We start from the raw sequence: 17,092 nt of genomic DNA, 5'->3' as shown, positions 1-17,092 counted from the left end.
TTGTAGAGTGAGCTATCTCTCTCTCTTTTTACAAGTCTGGCACAAGTCATGAACTGTTCAAGCTGATGGGGGAGTTGTCTGCAGGATGACTAAATGATCAAACATAAGGTTATAATTTTACCATACAAAGAACAACACTTCCACACAGACAGATGTTTTCACTGTCTTGTTGCAAATATTTCGTGTGAAAAATTCCATTATAGCTTAAAGGCTTTGAAAGATTGTGTAAGCATAGTGGAATTCACTTCTTAACCAGACCTATCATTAAAAATTAACCACACTTGGGAAATTTAAACACCTGTAAGTTCAAAACACTACTTAACTCTAAAATATTATTAAGAAATCATAAGTTAAAATTCCTGTTTTAACAGCTGAATTTTATGTACTTCAGCAAATATTGCCTTTTCATATTTCCTGTTCTTAATTACACATGACTCAATGGTATTTTATTATAAGACTAAACTCTGGTTAGTTTTTCTCAAAGATAAGCAAAATATATATCCCTTCAGCAATCAAGACCAGTTTTCTATATACTGCTAATTGGATAAGTAATAACCTGTTAGAACCCATTTTTAAAAGTACAAAATCAATCTTGTACAAAAATCAAAGCATTATCTTTATAGATTTGTATATGTCTTACAGTAAAAAGTCATTAATCACATCTGCAGAGAATTTTGTTGAGCCAACATAATACAGATATAATATTTTATTGTGATGCTTAATATTTTATTATGAAGAACAATTTATTTTATTCAATTAGGACACGTATATGGAGTTCCCTGAGAATGAGACAGTCAGCATCTCATTACCTTTAAAGTGGAAGAGAAAAAAGACCGCTGATATTAAAAGTGGACTGAAAGAAAATCTACTCAGCCAGAACAACCTTAACCTCAGCACTTCAACATTTTCCTGTTTACTATGTATGAAATACAAACATATGACTGACTATTCTTGCTAACACATCATAAAGCAAAAAAAGGTCTCATTAAACTGTTTCTGTGCATGTACATATTTTCTCATGTCTCCATCAGCTTGACTGTTATTGTTTCACTACAGGTGGTCTTATGTTTTTATGAAACCAAATGTCCTGGGTTTGGGTGGGATAGAATTAATTTTCTTCCTGGTAGCTGGTACAGTGCCGTGGTTTGGATTCAGGATAAGAATAAAGTTGGTAACACACTGAGGGTTTCATTGTTGCTGAGCAGCACTCACACTGAGTCAAGGACTTTTCAGCTTCTCATTCTTCCCTGCCAGAGAGGAGAATGGCACGGGAAGCTGGGAGTGGACACAGCCAGGACAGCTGACCCCAACTGGCCAAAGGGATCTTTCAAACCACATGGCATCATGCTAAACATTAAAACTGGGGGGAATTGGTTGGGGAGCAGCAGCTGTGCTCTGGGATGAGATGGGCATCAGTTAGTGGGTGCTGAGAAATTGCACTGTGCATTACTTTGGGTTATTATTATTATTATTATTACTGCTACTACTATTTTCACTTCCTCTTCCATTCTACTAAAACTATCCCTTTCTGAACCCACAAGTTTTATCTGTTTTCTGATTGTTTCTCTTATCCCTGTGGGCAAGTGAGTGAATGGCTGTGTGGTCTTCAGCTGCCTGCCAGGTTAAACCAAAACACACAGAAACAACTTAGTTCAAACAGTTTTATATGCACACAATCTAAAATAGCAGTTAATGATGATGTGAAATCAATTGGAACTCATAGCCAGGGAAACGGATTTCAGTTACAGAGAAAGATTATAAAGCTCAGATGAGCTTTGGAAAAGAAATAAATTTTAATATAATAAATAAAAGTGGCCTGGAGTTAGAAATTAAATTAGAAAGCATTTTTGAAGGCTTAATTATGATGCAGGTAGGAAGGAAGTGGTCTGTTTGGGTGACCACAGATATATTTCAGAAATATTGACAAATTAATACAAGAAATTAGCGATCAAGAGATATCTGCTGCCTTTTACCATTGTTCTATGAAACACAAGAAAAATAGAAAGGTTGCACTCAAAGACACACTTGATCTTCCATATTCTGCATTCAGTCAAAAAGAGCATCCACTTTACATCTTAATTCATCACTTGCTGAAGTGAACACAAGTCAGGAACACAGCATAACACTGGTTAATTGTTGCATGTTTCCCTTCACATTCATTATAAGTAGAAATATAAGTAGGCATTTTTTCATCTTTTTTTTCTCCCTTCTAAAACTAATAGAGAAGCATGGAAACAGCCTCCAGATAACAAAGTTGAAATCTGACAATGGCATAGAGATTAACACCTCCAATTTAAATGAAAAGATGTAATCACAGACTTACGCTGTTTGTGTCCTAGCATGATCATAGAATCATGGAATGGTTTGGGTTGGAAGGGACCTTAAAGATCATCTAGTTCCAATCCCCTGATATGTGCAGGGAACCTTCCAGTAGTCCAGGTTGCTCGGAACCCCATCCAGCCTGGATCTGAGGATGGCAAGTTCACAGCTTCTCTGGGCAACATCTGCCAGAGCCTCCCAATCCTTAGAGTAAAGGATTTCTTCCTGATATCTAAACCTACCCTCTTTCAGCTCAAGGCCATTCCCCCTTGCCCTATCACTACTAGCCCTGGTAAAAAGGTCCCTCTCTGTCTCTCTACTAGATTCCTTTCAGATACTGGAAGGCTCCTCTAAAGTCTCTCCAGAGCCTTCCCTACTCCAGACTAAACAGCTCCAACTCTCAGAGTCTGTCTTCATAGGAGAGGTGCCCCAGCCCAGGGGGGCCTCATGGGCCCTCCTCTGCACTCATTCCAGCAGTCAGCATTTTCCTTTTGCTGAGGACCCCAAAGCTGGGCACAGGACTCCAGGCAGGGTCTCAGCAGAGCAGAGGGTGAAAATCACTTCAGCCTGCTGCCCACACTGCTTCTGATGCAGCCCAGGGCACAGCTGGCTTTCTGGGCTGTGAGTGCACACTACTGTGTTGCGCTTTTTGTCCACAAACATCCCTAAGTCTTCTCACCAGGGCTGCTTTCAGTCCATTCTCTGCCCAGCCTGTATTTGTGATTGGATTGCCCCGACACAGGTGCAGGACCTTGCACTCGGCCTTGTTGAACTTCATGAGGTTCACAGAGGCCCCCTCTCAAGCCTGTCAAGGTCCCTCTGGATGGCATCCCTTCTCTTCAGCAAGTCAACTGTACCACACAGCTTGGTGCTGTCAGCAAACTTGCTGAGGGTGCACTCAATTCCTCTGTCTATGCAAAAGGCAAAGACGTCCTGTGTAAGGGATTTCTAACTCCAGAGACCAAAGCAATATAAGCTGAATATTCAAAATTCCTGAATAAAGAGGCACATGGGTTAGTTGAGCCCATTTTGAGTGGACACATGAATGAGTTCTGTTGTTCTTAGCTAATTTCAACAAACAATGTAAATCAAACATCATTCCAGATCACCCCAATGTCCTCACTTGGGTTAATGATTTTTGCCCTTTCATTTGGCACTCATGCTTTTTTTTAACATCTGCTTTTGTTTCCAGCATTGAAACCTTTTGCTTATTTTATTGTGGAAACTATGATATCTTCAGTTTGAGACATCAGTGATCTCAGTAGTACTTAGAGACAAGGTATATAATAAATTAAAACTAAAATCACAATTGAGAATATATAAATATTTATAGATGGTTATGAAAATTTCTTTTAAAATTAACATGTATTTGTTCACAAGAATTCTATCTTCCTACTGCTCAATAGCTCCTTTATAAAAGGTCCAGGTTGCTTAAACTTATATAACGCAGTCTTTTTCAGTGAGCAAATGAAAAAAAATCTTTTTCTACTACATCGCTTGGACAGTGTAAAGTAATTCCAAAGTCTGACTTATCAAAGGCAGAATCAGGAAGATTCTGCCCAGAAGGGAACCATTTTTATTTCATCTGACTTAGGTAGGAAGAAAGCCTCTCTTAGTTTTTGAGTTGTATTGACACAAAGGAGTTGATCTAGGCTCTACATCTATTCATTTGGCAAAAGAAGAAAAAATGCTATTGCAATATTTCAGACAAAACTAAAATCACTACAAAGTTATGACAAAAATAACATCTGAGAGAAAGAGATAGGAGAAATATATCAAAAGGGGAACATGCTTTAGAATGATGACTTTAAAAGAATAAACCAATTCAATATACATCTGTGCAAAGGTAACAGACGTAATTCAGCAGATTTCTGCAGAGCAGCAAAGGTTATCAGACAGTGTCAGGAGACTTCTATAAAAGATGCAGAATGGGAAACAAGTGCTATTAGTTACAGAGATTTTTCTCAAGGTGTTAATGTAGCTCACTTAGGATCTGGCTGTCATCTGACACTAGAATAGATCAGTGACCTTAGAGAGTTAGAACATAATTAAATTTGAATTAAGAAATTAAGCTTCACAGACACTCATTTCATTGACTTGATTTTAATAAACCCTTTACCAATGCTGTCCTGCTTTTGACACTCATGAATATGAGTGGTCAGATTTGGGATCGGAAATGTCAGCAAATCCTCTCAGCAATACCCTGACAATCCACTTCCACAGTGGCACATTGTTCCTCTGCTGTCATTCCATTGCCTGACCAAAGGGTGGTTGCTTGTCAAAGCAGCCTGATGTCCATGGAAATTAAGGACCAAAGCAAAGCAATTAAATTCTTGAGCATTTTTTTTTCTGTGGTTAATCCAGAAAAGCTTGTTTTGTACATGAGGTACAGATTGAGCTTTTCCTCTGTCATAAAAAGCAATATTTTTTTAGAAAAATATTCTAGGAGTAACTTGCAGCTCTACAGTAACAGAGAAAACCACAGGCAGAAATAAAGCAAAATGACAATAAAGTACCTTGTGCAGGGCAAGAAATTTATCAGAAATCAAGGAGAAAATGTTAATTGAAAGACTACTGGTTTGTATTTGTCTATATGGAAATGCTCTTGGATTTTATCAAAATGCCACTTTTAGTAACTATTTTCTTACCGAGGCAATACACTTTAAAGAGCTTTATAACAATTAATTACTTACTTTCTGGATACTTCTATCCTCAGTAAGGTACCTGAGCCTCAGATCAGAGCTCTCTCTCAACAGTATAACAGTCATAGCATGCTTATTAAGGAGACCTTGTATTTCCAAGCAATCACTTTAGAAGCTTCACTAAAAGAAAAGAATGTGCAAGAAGACTTGGTAAGATTAGTGTGCACAAGCAATGCCATGCATTAGGTATGCAGCAGAAGAAAACCAACTTGCATGTGAGACAAAACTGTGACAACAATGCAAATATATCCTCCATTTTCTGTCCTTGTGTACTCACTCCAGGTCTGACTGGTAATCACACACACCATAGGTCTTGGAACTCCAGTGGTGTGACCTAAGATCCTCTGTGAAACAGCAGCAAACTGTCTGCATATGAGGCTAAATTATGAACTAAGGTTGGTTTTCACCCCTGTGAACTTTTCACACCCAAATATCTCTCTAGCTAAAAAGGGATTTTTGTCACATATCAATCCTGAAATCTTCAGGACACCAAATACCCAGGCAAATAAGAATGAATGAGAATGCAAAGGCTGGTACCTACCCTTCTGCCCTCCACGCAGCGCTGGAGCTCAGGCTTGGCCAGCACAGAGTGTCGGCAGCCGTGGGGCTGCCACGTTATTGCTCTCCAGTCACAGGTCCTGTTGTCAGAGCAGCTCAGGCAGGGGACAATCCACTGCCCTGGAAAACAGCAATGAATGTCAGCACCTCCTCTGTATTCTTCTGAGTGGTTTTATTACACAGGAAGCAAGATATTTTTGGATATTTTACTCACGTATGAGTAAAAAAACCCTCATAAGGGAGTTTCCCCTAAATTAAATGCCCTCCAATCCTTTGAAGAGATTATTTCCTGTCACTGTGTTATGCCCTTTTCATTTAGTTAGGGTGGGAGTCTTTTCCTTTCCCTGAAAGAGCTGCAAATGCTCAAATTTGACAGGCATTTGTGTGTTCATTTCTCACTCCATGTTGCCTTTCTTGTAGCAACTTGTCCTTTCTCAACAGAAGGGATATGAGAAAGAGAAAATGGGTGAGGAGGTTGAATGCAAACAGAAAATATTCATATTCAGACATGTCTGAAGATTAATTCTCATCTACAAAGAAACACCTAAAGGTTGGATGTATGGTTGAGAGCAACTGATATCAAAATGAAGCAAGATTAAGACTTTCCTTCCAAAATACTTTTTTTTTTAAATTTGTGAGAATTCAGAGGACTGTCCCAGACTACATAAATACATTTCAGAAGATGAGAGTAAAGTGGAATTAATAACATGTGATTTATTAGAGCCTGATCTTATTTACAAAAATGATTTTGAAGATTAGGAGCACAAAGTGATCAGTGGGTTTTAGTAATCCCTTATCTAAAGTTAAATGGTTTTGTTATTTTGATTTTCTAAAACTATTCCTTTGCAAAATCCTACTAGAAGCTTGCAGGATTTAATTTCTGAAGGAAGACAGAAAATTTTTGAGTTGCCTTTGTATTCAAATGAACAAAAGAAACTATTTTTCTAAATCTTATAAGTACACAGTGCTGACAGATCACCCAGTGCCTACGAAACTACCAGCAAAACCGCCTTTTGTTCAGATCAGACCTGGCCTTAGAGTCTGTCCCCACCACCACTATCAGGCAGCTGTGTCTGATGGGTTGCTGCTGCACATGAAACCACAGCAAAAAAACCCAAGGCAGCCTTTTGGCATTTCACCTGGCCAGGGACTGAGGAGAAGGCTCGGCAAAGAAACCCTGGAGGAGCCTCATGGCCTTGGGAGAGTCAGCTGCTACCTCGGGAGCAAGAGAATTTCCAGGAGGCAGCCTGTGTTTCCACTTAGGCAGAAGTCCAAGTGACTATGTTTTGGAAAGTAGCAGGGTGAGTAATCTCACCAGATAAAGAAATCCTTCTAAATAAAATTGAGATTTTTTTTTTTGTATGGGAGCCCCCACGGGTACATCTAAGGGACAAATACATCCCACAGTGCCACAACCACACAATACCAATTTCTGTGTATCCTGCACAGCTGCCCCTATTCTGCCCTGTGCAGAACATACACCACCCTCAGATGCACTTGTTGATTTGGACAAAACCATAGCAGACGGAACCCAACCAAAGCCCCGGACACTGGCTTGGAGCACGCTGTGGTTCAGTGAGAACAACCCAGCTTCCCCTGCTCACATGGGCACGGGTGCCTTGTGGAGGCTGTGCTGGGCAAGCAGCCCAGTTCACAGCATGGACAGAGGCAGGAGGGACACTTGGGACCATGGTGGGAGGGTGCAAGCAGGAAGATTGAGATATCCCATGCTTCTTGCTCAGAGGAGTTTCAAAGTTGCATTTTCTGCATCCTAATCATGCAGTCGTTAGAGGAAACATTCCCCACTAAATTAAGGACCACTTTAAAGTTCAAAATTTATTAGGACAGGAAAATAGCATGCTTGTAACCTGGTAATTTTTGTATTACAAGAGAGATCTGAACTTTGGTCCCTAAGAGAGATTCTATGTAGAATTTTTATCAAAGGGTTAAATTGAATCTTTATCTGAAGTTACAAAGTGGATAATCAGGTTCTGAAGTAGGGAGTTCTCTTCCAAATGAATACCCTCCTCTGCTGGGACACCAGAGGCTGTTTCTTTCTAGGCAATTTCTCTTGCTGTAGCCTCCCAGTGCTGGCTGTTGTGAGTCCCTTACTCATGCTGACCCTCCCTTGACTTTGAGGTCCCTTGCTGCAGGCTGTGGTCTCCTGGCCACCACTGGGGCCAGGAATACTTTGACCCTCCAAGATTTCTATTGCCACTTGTGGATCTTGCTGTTGGCTCCCACTTGGCAATCCCTGACTGAATGGTCATTCCCAGCTTCACAACACTCTCATGAGGAAATGAGAGTACCAGGTCTCCAATAACCCAGCAATAGGTGCCATGCCAACACTTTTTACTGCTTTGTATCTTTTGACTAACAGAGCAGGGACAGAATGGTTGGTTGGTTTGAAGTCTGGACTCAGACCCTGCCACTGCTGCAGAGGTCTTAATAAATAATCTGAGCGATGTTTCAGGTAGTGACCTATATTTTAAAATTATATGAACACTCAGTATTTTTTTCCTGATGTTGTAATTTTTCTTTCAACCCAAATATATAAAAGTTCTGGCAATGTCTAAAACATATGAGACTCTTCATCTTATGGAATTTTCTTTTAAACATCCCATACTTTTATGAACTGATTTGGTTTAAGGTAATAAACTAGAAAAGTAGAACTATATAAAATTAATATTGAGGAGCCAAAATATCTGAACAATAAAAGTTTAAACCTTGGCAACTGAAGGTGATAAGTAACTTTTGAAAAGCTTCTTTTAAATAGTTTGGTTTATGTTCAATAGCTCCCTAGGTATATTAATGAAAAACATAGATCAGTTTTTGGCATAGGCTAAAGGTTAGTGGCAAATTTAAAAAGATTTGAGAACATGGATATATGGAGATAAATTAGTATTTTTAGGAAGCACTAGCATTTAATGTTAACAGAATAATTCCTGGTTTTGTATTTACATAGGTGTTTTAATGATGCATGAAAATTTATGCATTTTAAATCCAACTATTATGAACTTTTCCTGTTGCAATTTCCCAACAGTTGGTCAATGCATTGTTAACCTTCAAAAATAGGACTGTGTTAAAAGATAAAATGAATCGCATAAAAAAGAAGACAACATTAAAAAATTGCAAACAATATTAGTTTGGAAATTAGGCTTATTTTCTATAGCAGTTTTAAGTTGCCCTTACCCACTTCTCTAAGTCAGCAGCACATAATGCAGCTTTCAGCACCATTTTAATCAGGCAGCATTTTGTGGTGCTTCAGGCAAGAGCATTAACACTGGCTCTATCAGGCAAGGGCAGGTTTACCAACAATTAAGTGAATGAGAGCAAGAGAGACATACTGTTAGTTTCTTCACAAATTAAAAACCGGCATAATCAAACTTTTATGAAAAACTGTAGGTAGGAGGTTTCCACAGGAAGGCTGAAAGCTGGATTTTTGGCTCATTAGAGTAGTTATCAGTTGCAAACATAAATCTTCTGCTTAAGACATGAGATTAAACATTGCCAGTACTCCCTAAATCTGTTCTCATAAAATGGCATGAAATGAAATATACTTTCATAATAATTAGTTAGGATTGCTTACTTTCTATTTTAAAAATACTAGCCCAAAATCAGAAGTTTTAACCAATAACAGCTGTATACTTAATTTGATAGTTTTGCTTCTCCTTTCAGCCTCTTTCATTTTTATCTTTCCTTTTACATTGTCATAGCCATAATTAAACATATTTTGCTTTCAAATTTAAAATCAAGGTTTTTCTATATTGCCAAAAAATTATCACTGCAAAGAGAAAATACTATTCCAGCTTGGTAATTCAAAATCTAAATAAAATCTAAATATTTAACCTATGCTGATGCTAATTTTTTGATTTATGACAGCTTTACTTTTGTATTTGGTGTTTATTTGGTACCCTAAGATCTTCAAAGAGCTTTTTCTCTGAGAATAGGCTATGGAAGTATTTTTCTTTTTGTTATAGCTGTATTTTTCAAAAAGACAAAAGTAAAAACTATGTTTTAAAAGACATGACTTTCTACAGAATAAATAGCTTTAGGCCTATGGACTTACATCCAAACTGAGATTTACTCCTTGCAACCAAGGGACTCATTCATTTATTTGGACATCAATTTATGTCTCTGCTGGATCCAAATCCAGACAGCTGTTGAATGCAGAGAAAGATCACACAGAATTTTTTTTTAAACTAGATACAGTTGTAGGAAGAATGGAAAGTGGGATATAATTATAACATAGGTGTCACAGAAACAGAAAATTAGAAGTGAATCTGTGATATCTTATACACCAGATTTTGTTATTGCTACAAACCACATTTCTACAGACTGCAGTAACCTGATTCACCTGCAGGAATTTAGCACAAGTTGGGTTCTCATGCTCTCTTTTAGTTCTCTTCCTCTCTTTCCCTCTGAGAAGTCAAACACAGTTAATGTCTCCTGACTTCTGTATTATTGGTAATGCAACCATATTGAACAAAGAGCTAATTTTGATATGATAGCCTGGTTCAAACCAGATGTGAATCAAAGGAGAACTTCTGAAAGAAAGGAGATTTTTTGGTAGATAAATCGTAATTTCATTCCGTGATGTAAAATGAAGGAAAGACATTTCCTCTGTTGTATATTCCAATTTGCATTTATTGAGTATAAGAGGGACAGAGAGAGAGAGAGACAGAGAGAGACAGAGAGAGAGAAATTGTATAAATTAAGTGTATATTTGGTAAGGTGCTGTGCTTCCTTTAAAGAGCAGTGCCATGGTGACTAAGAGAGGAGGAAGTCACTTCTTGTTTGGCTGGACCCTAAATTACTGTCTCTCCTCTACATCAAAGGATTAGAAATGAGTCATGAAACCCTCGCTGTACTGAACTATAAAGCAGCCTTCTAAATTTTAGCATTAATGTCAGAAGAAGCAAGGTTATATCTTTATCTCTGCTGCTCCACCTCAGCCCCTGTACATAGCTCGAGGACAGTGTATGACACTAACTTCTGTAGAATTTTTGAGTCATCTTCTGAGGGGAAATGACATGGCTTGGCTTCTCTGAAAATTTAACTTATTTAAGAAATATTACTGCTTTAGCAGGGAATTTGCCATTTGCCATTCTTCACTGCCAGGACTGGTACCTCATTTGGCTGCTACGAATTTGGAATTATTAGTTCAATTTATTGTGCATAGGTTAGTGCATGTCCATAGCAAAGAGTTAATATTGTTTCTAGTTTTTCTTTGATGAGGTGTATGAGTTAATTTTCAGAAAAAAAGGGGGATAAAGTACAAACCTTTTGTGTCTCCAGCTTCACAGGTCTTAAACACTGTCTGTGAAATGGCTGAGAGGTATTCATGAGAGAGAGGCTGCAAGCCACAGGACTCCTCTGGGCGAATTTTGGAACCACAGTCCTGAAATAAATAGAATCTGTGAAAATGACAGCACTGTGCCCATCCACATCACCTTGAAATCCTATTCATGAGTAAAAAAGTTATTTGGGATACTTGCACAATTAGTTCATCTTTAGCTCTTCAATATATAGTTTAATATGAAATTTAGAATCCTTTATCCATTCAGACAAAGGTTTTGCAATAAATTATCCAAATCCACAGTAAACATACAAGATACTACATTTGCTGAAGACATAAGAAAATTTATTAAGGCAAACAGATACCTTTCATATAACATCACATTGTCTCTACATATTATATAATCTCTACCTATTTGCCCTTAGGAATTTTGTACGCCTATTTGTAGTCATATGGGATTCATTTCTGTGATGAAATAACCCAAAATAGCTTCAGGAGATACAGGTGCTTAAAGGAAAAAAAATCTATTTTCTGAAATGGTACTAAGATTAATTTCACAACTGTTACATATTCACTGTTGCCATGAAATTATGCTATATCTAAGATGCTGTGCCTAAATTGCACCAATGAATAAAAGATAATTGAGTCCTAATAGAGTCAAGGTACTGCCAGTTAGGAGAATATGTGCCACTGCACACAGTAATATGAACACATAGCAATATGAACACATCTTGGAATTTTGTAAATACTGGTGGTTCTTGATTATCCAATCAAAAGACAAGATGAAATAGTTGTCTCACAATTATTCTGATCTCATCGAAGTCCATGGTGGTGAAAAAATATTAAAAGAAAAAAAATCTTCCCAGTGACTTCAGAGGTATATGGTAGTATTTGTGCATAAATAAGCCATAAAACAGTGGTTACTTGTGGGTTGTCCTGTTCTCTGCTTGATCACTAACTAGGGAAAGCTGTAATGACAAAATGAATGGCACAGTATCTTCTAGTATTAAACTGTGTTTTGGAGTCTCTGGGTCTGGACATGCTGTAAACCTATTTAACAGTGTAACTCAACTAACATTAACATCAAAAAGTTCCTACCTTACAGTAAAACAATTTGCACAGGACTTCACAAGAGAGACTCAAATTCCTGAATGTGCTGTCATTCCCCTCAACATAGTGCCATAAAATAACAAGGATTTAATTTCTTGTTCCTTCTGCCCAGAGTATGTGTTTAAGCAAACAAAATTTTATATTAATTGCATTTATTGGGCAATACCATTAACAACAATTTTATGTGGCTTGGTTTTTGCTAATTACAACCAACATGCAGGGAGCTGATGTAACTGATTTCCTTTGACTTTGTTGTGTTTTCAAAGTAAAGAACACTTCTTGCATTTAATTTGTAATTCACATCTAAACTGTCATGTCATGAGAGATTGTGAATCCCTGAACAAGATTTATTTGTTTCATTTTTGCCTTTGTAGGAGACCATCATTGACATATTTAATATAATATGCAAAATGAATCTATGGCAGCCAGAGATTTACTGCAGCTCCCTAAATATATGGCACACTGATGGTTTTTCTAAATGCAAGTAGATTTTTTATTGTTTTCTTCAGGTGCAGCAATGACAGGACATCCTTCTTTCCTTGCCCAAAGATGAAACATCTTGTGATCTTAGTATGTTTACAAAAGATACTCATGGCAAAGATGAGAGCCAGAAATGTAAACTTAAATAATAGTTATGGCTCTGTGTCTGCTCTTCCTGCAAACCTTCATTCTTAGAAGGGAGACATTAAAACACCCTTGTAATTTCTGGATTAGAATCAAAAGAAAAGTTCCCTTGCATTATGTACTTTAGTGCACATTTAGGATTGACTATAAGATCTGTGTAGCTTTTTGCTAGTAAACTTTCTTTTATCTTTATGGAAGATTTTCTGGACACTAGCAAATAAAAGAGGAATAAAGCTTTCTTCTGTACATCTACATAGCTTTTAAACAACATCAGTTGATACTTAGAGAATGAACATTTCTGGAGTCCATCTACTATGTGAAATGACAATTTCCTTGTCTCTTTCAGATCACACTATAGTGAACTGATTCTTCATAATGTTTTAGTGTTTAAGAGATGAAACAGATTTACAATGCTGTTACACTACTGAGTTTTCTCAGTTATTACCTTCAAATTATTTGGGGCTATTAGTTCATGGTATTTAATTTATTTATAGTCTGGGTGCCTAATTTAATAAGAATTTTGTTTGTTTAGTTCACCTTTGAATAACCAATAACTATATTTCCTCTAAATTATGTACTTATGCATATACATATACATACATAGCTTTACTCAGACATATAAAAATAGTAAAAAAAATCATAACTGTACGCTTTCAAAATTACACAGGTAAAGACAAAGATGAACAAAGCATTATAAAGCTGACCCACACTCATGCAGCTGATGTCATGGGATGAATGTTGTACAGTGAAGACCATTGTAGATGCAGTAATGGTTCAGATTCAGAAATCTACTTTAACCATTAATGGATTTTTAATTGCTGAGTTACCTTTTTCACCACCTCCACCTTAATGAAAAATGATTATTCTGAAACTGCAGTAAAAGAGAAGAAGGCAAGAAGGCCTTGACTTTCCTGGGAGAAGTCACACCATCAGGGAAAAAATGTCCATCTGTGTTCATTTTAACAGTTGGTGCTCCAGCAGTGACGAAGCACCATAACTAAAATAAAGCTACTTTTAACATCTACACCTGCTGCTACCTATCAGCTCAAGAAGGCATTTTTAAATACAAAGGAAGGCTTTTCAGTATTTTTATGGAATAATCCAACTCTGCTCATTCATAGCTGTGGCTAAAACCATAATTTTTGGTGGAAGTAGACCTTTGTTAATGAATTGAGTGCTTTGGAAACTCCCACTCAGAATGCCTGTATACAGGCTCTACAGTCAGCTACTCAGTAAAAATCCTTCTTGCATTTATATGAAAACCCCTAACAATCAACGGGAGTGGTGGGGTCAATGCTGAAAACCAGGCAATTTCTGCTTCAGTACTCATTTCTGAAATTCTACCCATCCCAAACCACTGAAGACTGCCCCTACCAGTCTAATAAGGGATCAATACATCAGAATGTTTTAAACTAAATAACAAGAGAAATATAACTAAGATCACAGCAATTCATTTTAGTGTTGCACACAACCAAAATGTAGCCAAAATCTTGCATATTTTTAACATCCAGAACCCATGCAAGGGTGAGAACTGGTGGATGAGCTAAACCCCACTGAGTGTTCTTGGTAAAGAAGGCGTGAGACCCCTCCAGCCGTCAGCTCTGACCCTGCAGTCTCAGCCAGCCTTGCCCATCACCCTGGCAGGTCACCCAGGCACCTCCTGCAGGCACTGCAGCCCTGCCTCCTCTCAGGGCGTGCCAGGGCTGTCTCACTCCTTCTGACTGCACTTAGACATGGCAGAATAAACCTTCATGTGAAAGACCTAATTTAGAGAGCTTTTCTGGTCTTTGTAGGCTCACTGACTGAACTTTATTGGATCTGCTTCTATTTAAGCTGACCTGAGTTTCTCATGAAATCCTTTCATGTTTCTTTAGTCCATCTTTTTTTACTATTTTACACATAACAAAAAAGTGATTAAAATGATGCTATGGAAGGACTTCTAATAAAATTTGTCAAAGAGTGAGCTCATGAAATAGGGAAACTATATCATATTGCTAGGGAATAAATTGTGGGCAGATGGATTAGCTCCATTCTATCAACTTCCTTAATATAGCAGGAATAAATGAAGGAACAGTTGGCATATTGTCCTCTATTCAACTGTCTCCCTCTGTCCAGCTGGATTATTCAGTGATGGATGAATCTCTTAAGGTCCAGAGGTTCAGGCCAGTTCAGTTCAACACCCAAATTGACTAGATAGAACTGAAACTTGTGCGTGTACAAAATAAGTCTAGAGACCTGTCATAAGGAGAGGCATTCTACCGAAAAATTTCAGTTCTTTACTGCTGTTGGATGGGAAACAATGACTATAATTAGCAAACAAGCACTGTCTAGGACATACATAAAGACACTGTCTAATCAAAAGACAAACAAAGCCATTAAACAGAGAATATAGGATTAATGGGATGAACTCATGGAATAACATGTCCTTGTGATGCAGCTAATTTTTAAAGCAAAGAAACTGTATTTCATATCACCACAGTAATTTTTTAAGGAAGCTAATAAGTTTTTTCTGCAAATATAGGATAATAGTTCCCCAATGATCCCAAGGACTGTCACAAATAACACATTAAAAGACTATGAGATGTTCATTTACACACAGATCTGGAAGGGTCCATAAAAAAACTATAGGAAAAGGAGTCTGGACACTCTTGAGTGGAAAAATGCAGTGCACAGACATCTGTAGATCAGGAATGATACAAAAATCTGAAATACTAGTCATGTTGTCAGGGCATCAGAGAACAGTTTGATATATGGATAAAGTACAGCTATCAGTCTGAATTGCTTTTAAGTTCTTAATTCTGCTATTCATGCTGTTACTATAATTAATATTATATTTTCTTTAGATTAGAAGTATACGCTAAATTGCATGGTTTTTCTCATTCCCAAATTTCTGCATATAAAATTTCTTTGAGAATAATGTCACATGCTTTAACCAGTGACTGAAGATTGTCATAACTACAGAGTACCTTTACTAACTGCTAAAGAAATTTTGAAAATCCCAGTAGATGCCTTTCCACAAAGACTTAAAGCACTTGCTATTTATATGGACATTTCATCCTGACAATACAGCAGATGCAGTATCTTCCTCTGCACTCAGAATGCTAACCTCAGAGAAAGCTATGAAACTGTTCCAAGAAAATATTACAAGTTGCATAACACTAGTTTAGTATCTTTTGTGTGCATGGGGAATAGAAAAGAATCCTTTTAATCTATGAAGGATTTTGATTCAATTCCATTTTATATGCACAATATCAGTTAGACCCTATCTGCCTTCCTGCTCCCACAGTTAAAGTGCTGCATTTGTGAGCCATAGAACAAAATTATTCACATGAGACCTAAAAAGCATGACTCTTAATTTAACAAAGTCTTGTGAATTATCATTCTGAACAGCTCAGAGATCCAGCAGAATCAGTTGAACCAAGACAACTGAATGTGAAATCCAACTCCAACTCCATTAAGAACAGAATACCAGAAACTAAAATTTTGGAAAATGTTTCAAAATGTACCTAATTATAATTACAGAGGGGTTGTTTGGGATTTTTTCAGTATTTGTAGTTAACATCTGTATGGATTTTTCAAGTGCTTTCCTAGTGAACATATTTTCCTCATGAAGCTAATTTTTTCCCAAGCAAGAACAGTGATGATTTCCAGCTTGTATGCTTTATAAACAAAGTACACAAAGCAAGAAAGAAGAGGAATTAAAAGAATTTAGTATTTACTCCTCCCTAAAAAGAAGATAAAACAGGAACAAGGAATAGTAGATAAAAGAGGCATTTTGCTGTTTACGTTTTGGTGTTTTTTAGTTTAAAAAGTGATACAATAATGTTGACCTGGAGACTTTAAGAGCTGCATCAGTTTTCGATTCCTGTTTTGTCCTCTTCTCTGCATCTATCTTTTTAAGTGCAAGCTCTGAATATGAACTAACTTGAATTTTGCCAAGCCCACTATCTGAAAATGGGGAATAGCTAGAGAAAACCATGTGCTTTGAAAGTGCAAAAAAGTAAATGTTTTAAGTGATAACAAACGGAATTATTACATATTTATGGTTCTCTCAATAAAGTGCTGAGGTGACCCTGAATTTTTTCCCTGGTAATTAGGTAAAAAATGTTCAATATTAGCTGGTAAATCCTACAGCCTTGTGGCTGTTTATAAGGAGCATTCATGTCTACCCTCCCATGCTCAGGGTATATGGCATTCACAGAACACACTGCAGAAAGATCTGTACTCTAAGCCTCCTAACTGCAAGAAGCACTTGAGCTCTAGCCTTGTCCCTTTGATTTAGGCTATGACCTTTATATCACAGCCATGACAAACACAGCAGAACTTCTCAGACTGAAAAATTATCACTACAATCAGGAAGTATGAAAAGGGATGAGAGAAAGAATGAACGAAAAGCATTACTGCTCCTTCATGATTTCTTAAGTTGAAATACTCTGACAATGAATGCATTGCATTGAAAAAGCATGTTAGCCTAGGACTT

The 17,092-nt window shown here is 37.3% G+C and overlaps 1 protein-coding gene across 5 annotated transcripts in view; it reads right to left on the bottom strand.

The window, feature by feature from the left end:
* CPED1 (cadherin like and PC-esterase domain containing 1) overlaps positions 1-17,092 on the bottom strand; it is a 158,377-nt gene that overhangs the window by 15,113 nt on the left and 126,172 nt on the right. For all 5 annotated transcript variants that reach the window (XM_058804615.1, XM_058804614.1, XM_058804617.1 and 2 more), the window contains 2 exons: positions 10,863-10,980; positions 5,563-5,699 (listed from right to left, as the gene is read on the bottom strand). In XM_058804615.1, coding sequence (XP_058660598.1) covers positions 5,563-5,699; positions 10,863-10,980 — 255 coding nt within the window. The remainder of the gene's footprint in view (positions 1-5,562; positions 5,700-10,862; positions 10,981-17,092) is intronic.

Source organism: Ammospiza caudacuta, chromosome 5, assembly GCF_027887145.1.
Source record: "Ammospiza caudacuta isolate bAmmCau1 chromosome 5, bAmmCau1.pri, whole genome shotgun sequence".
In the NCBI taxonomy this organism is placed as follows: domain Eukaryota; kingdom Metazoa; phylum Chordata; class Aves; order Passeriformes; family Passerellidae; genus Ammospiza; species Ammospiza caudacuta.
Note: the sequence above shows the minus strand (reverse complement) of the source record. Positions and strands in the feature narration are given on the sequence as shown.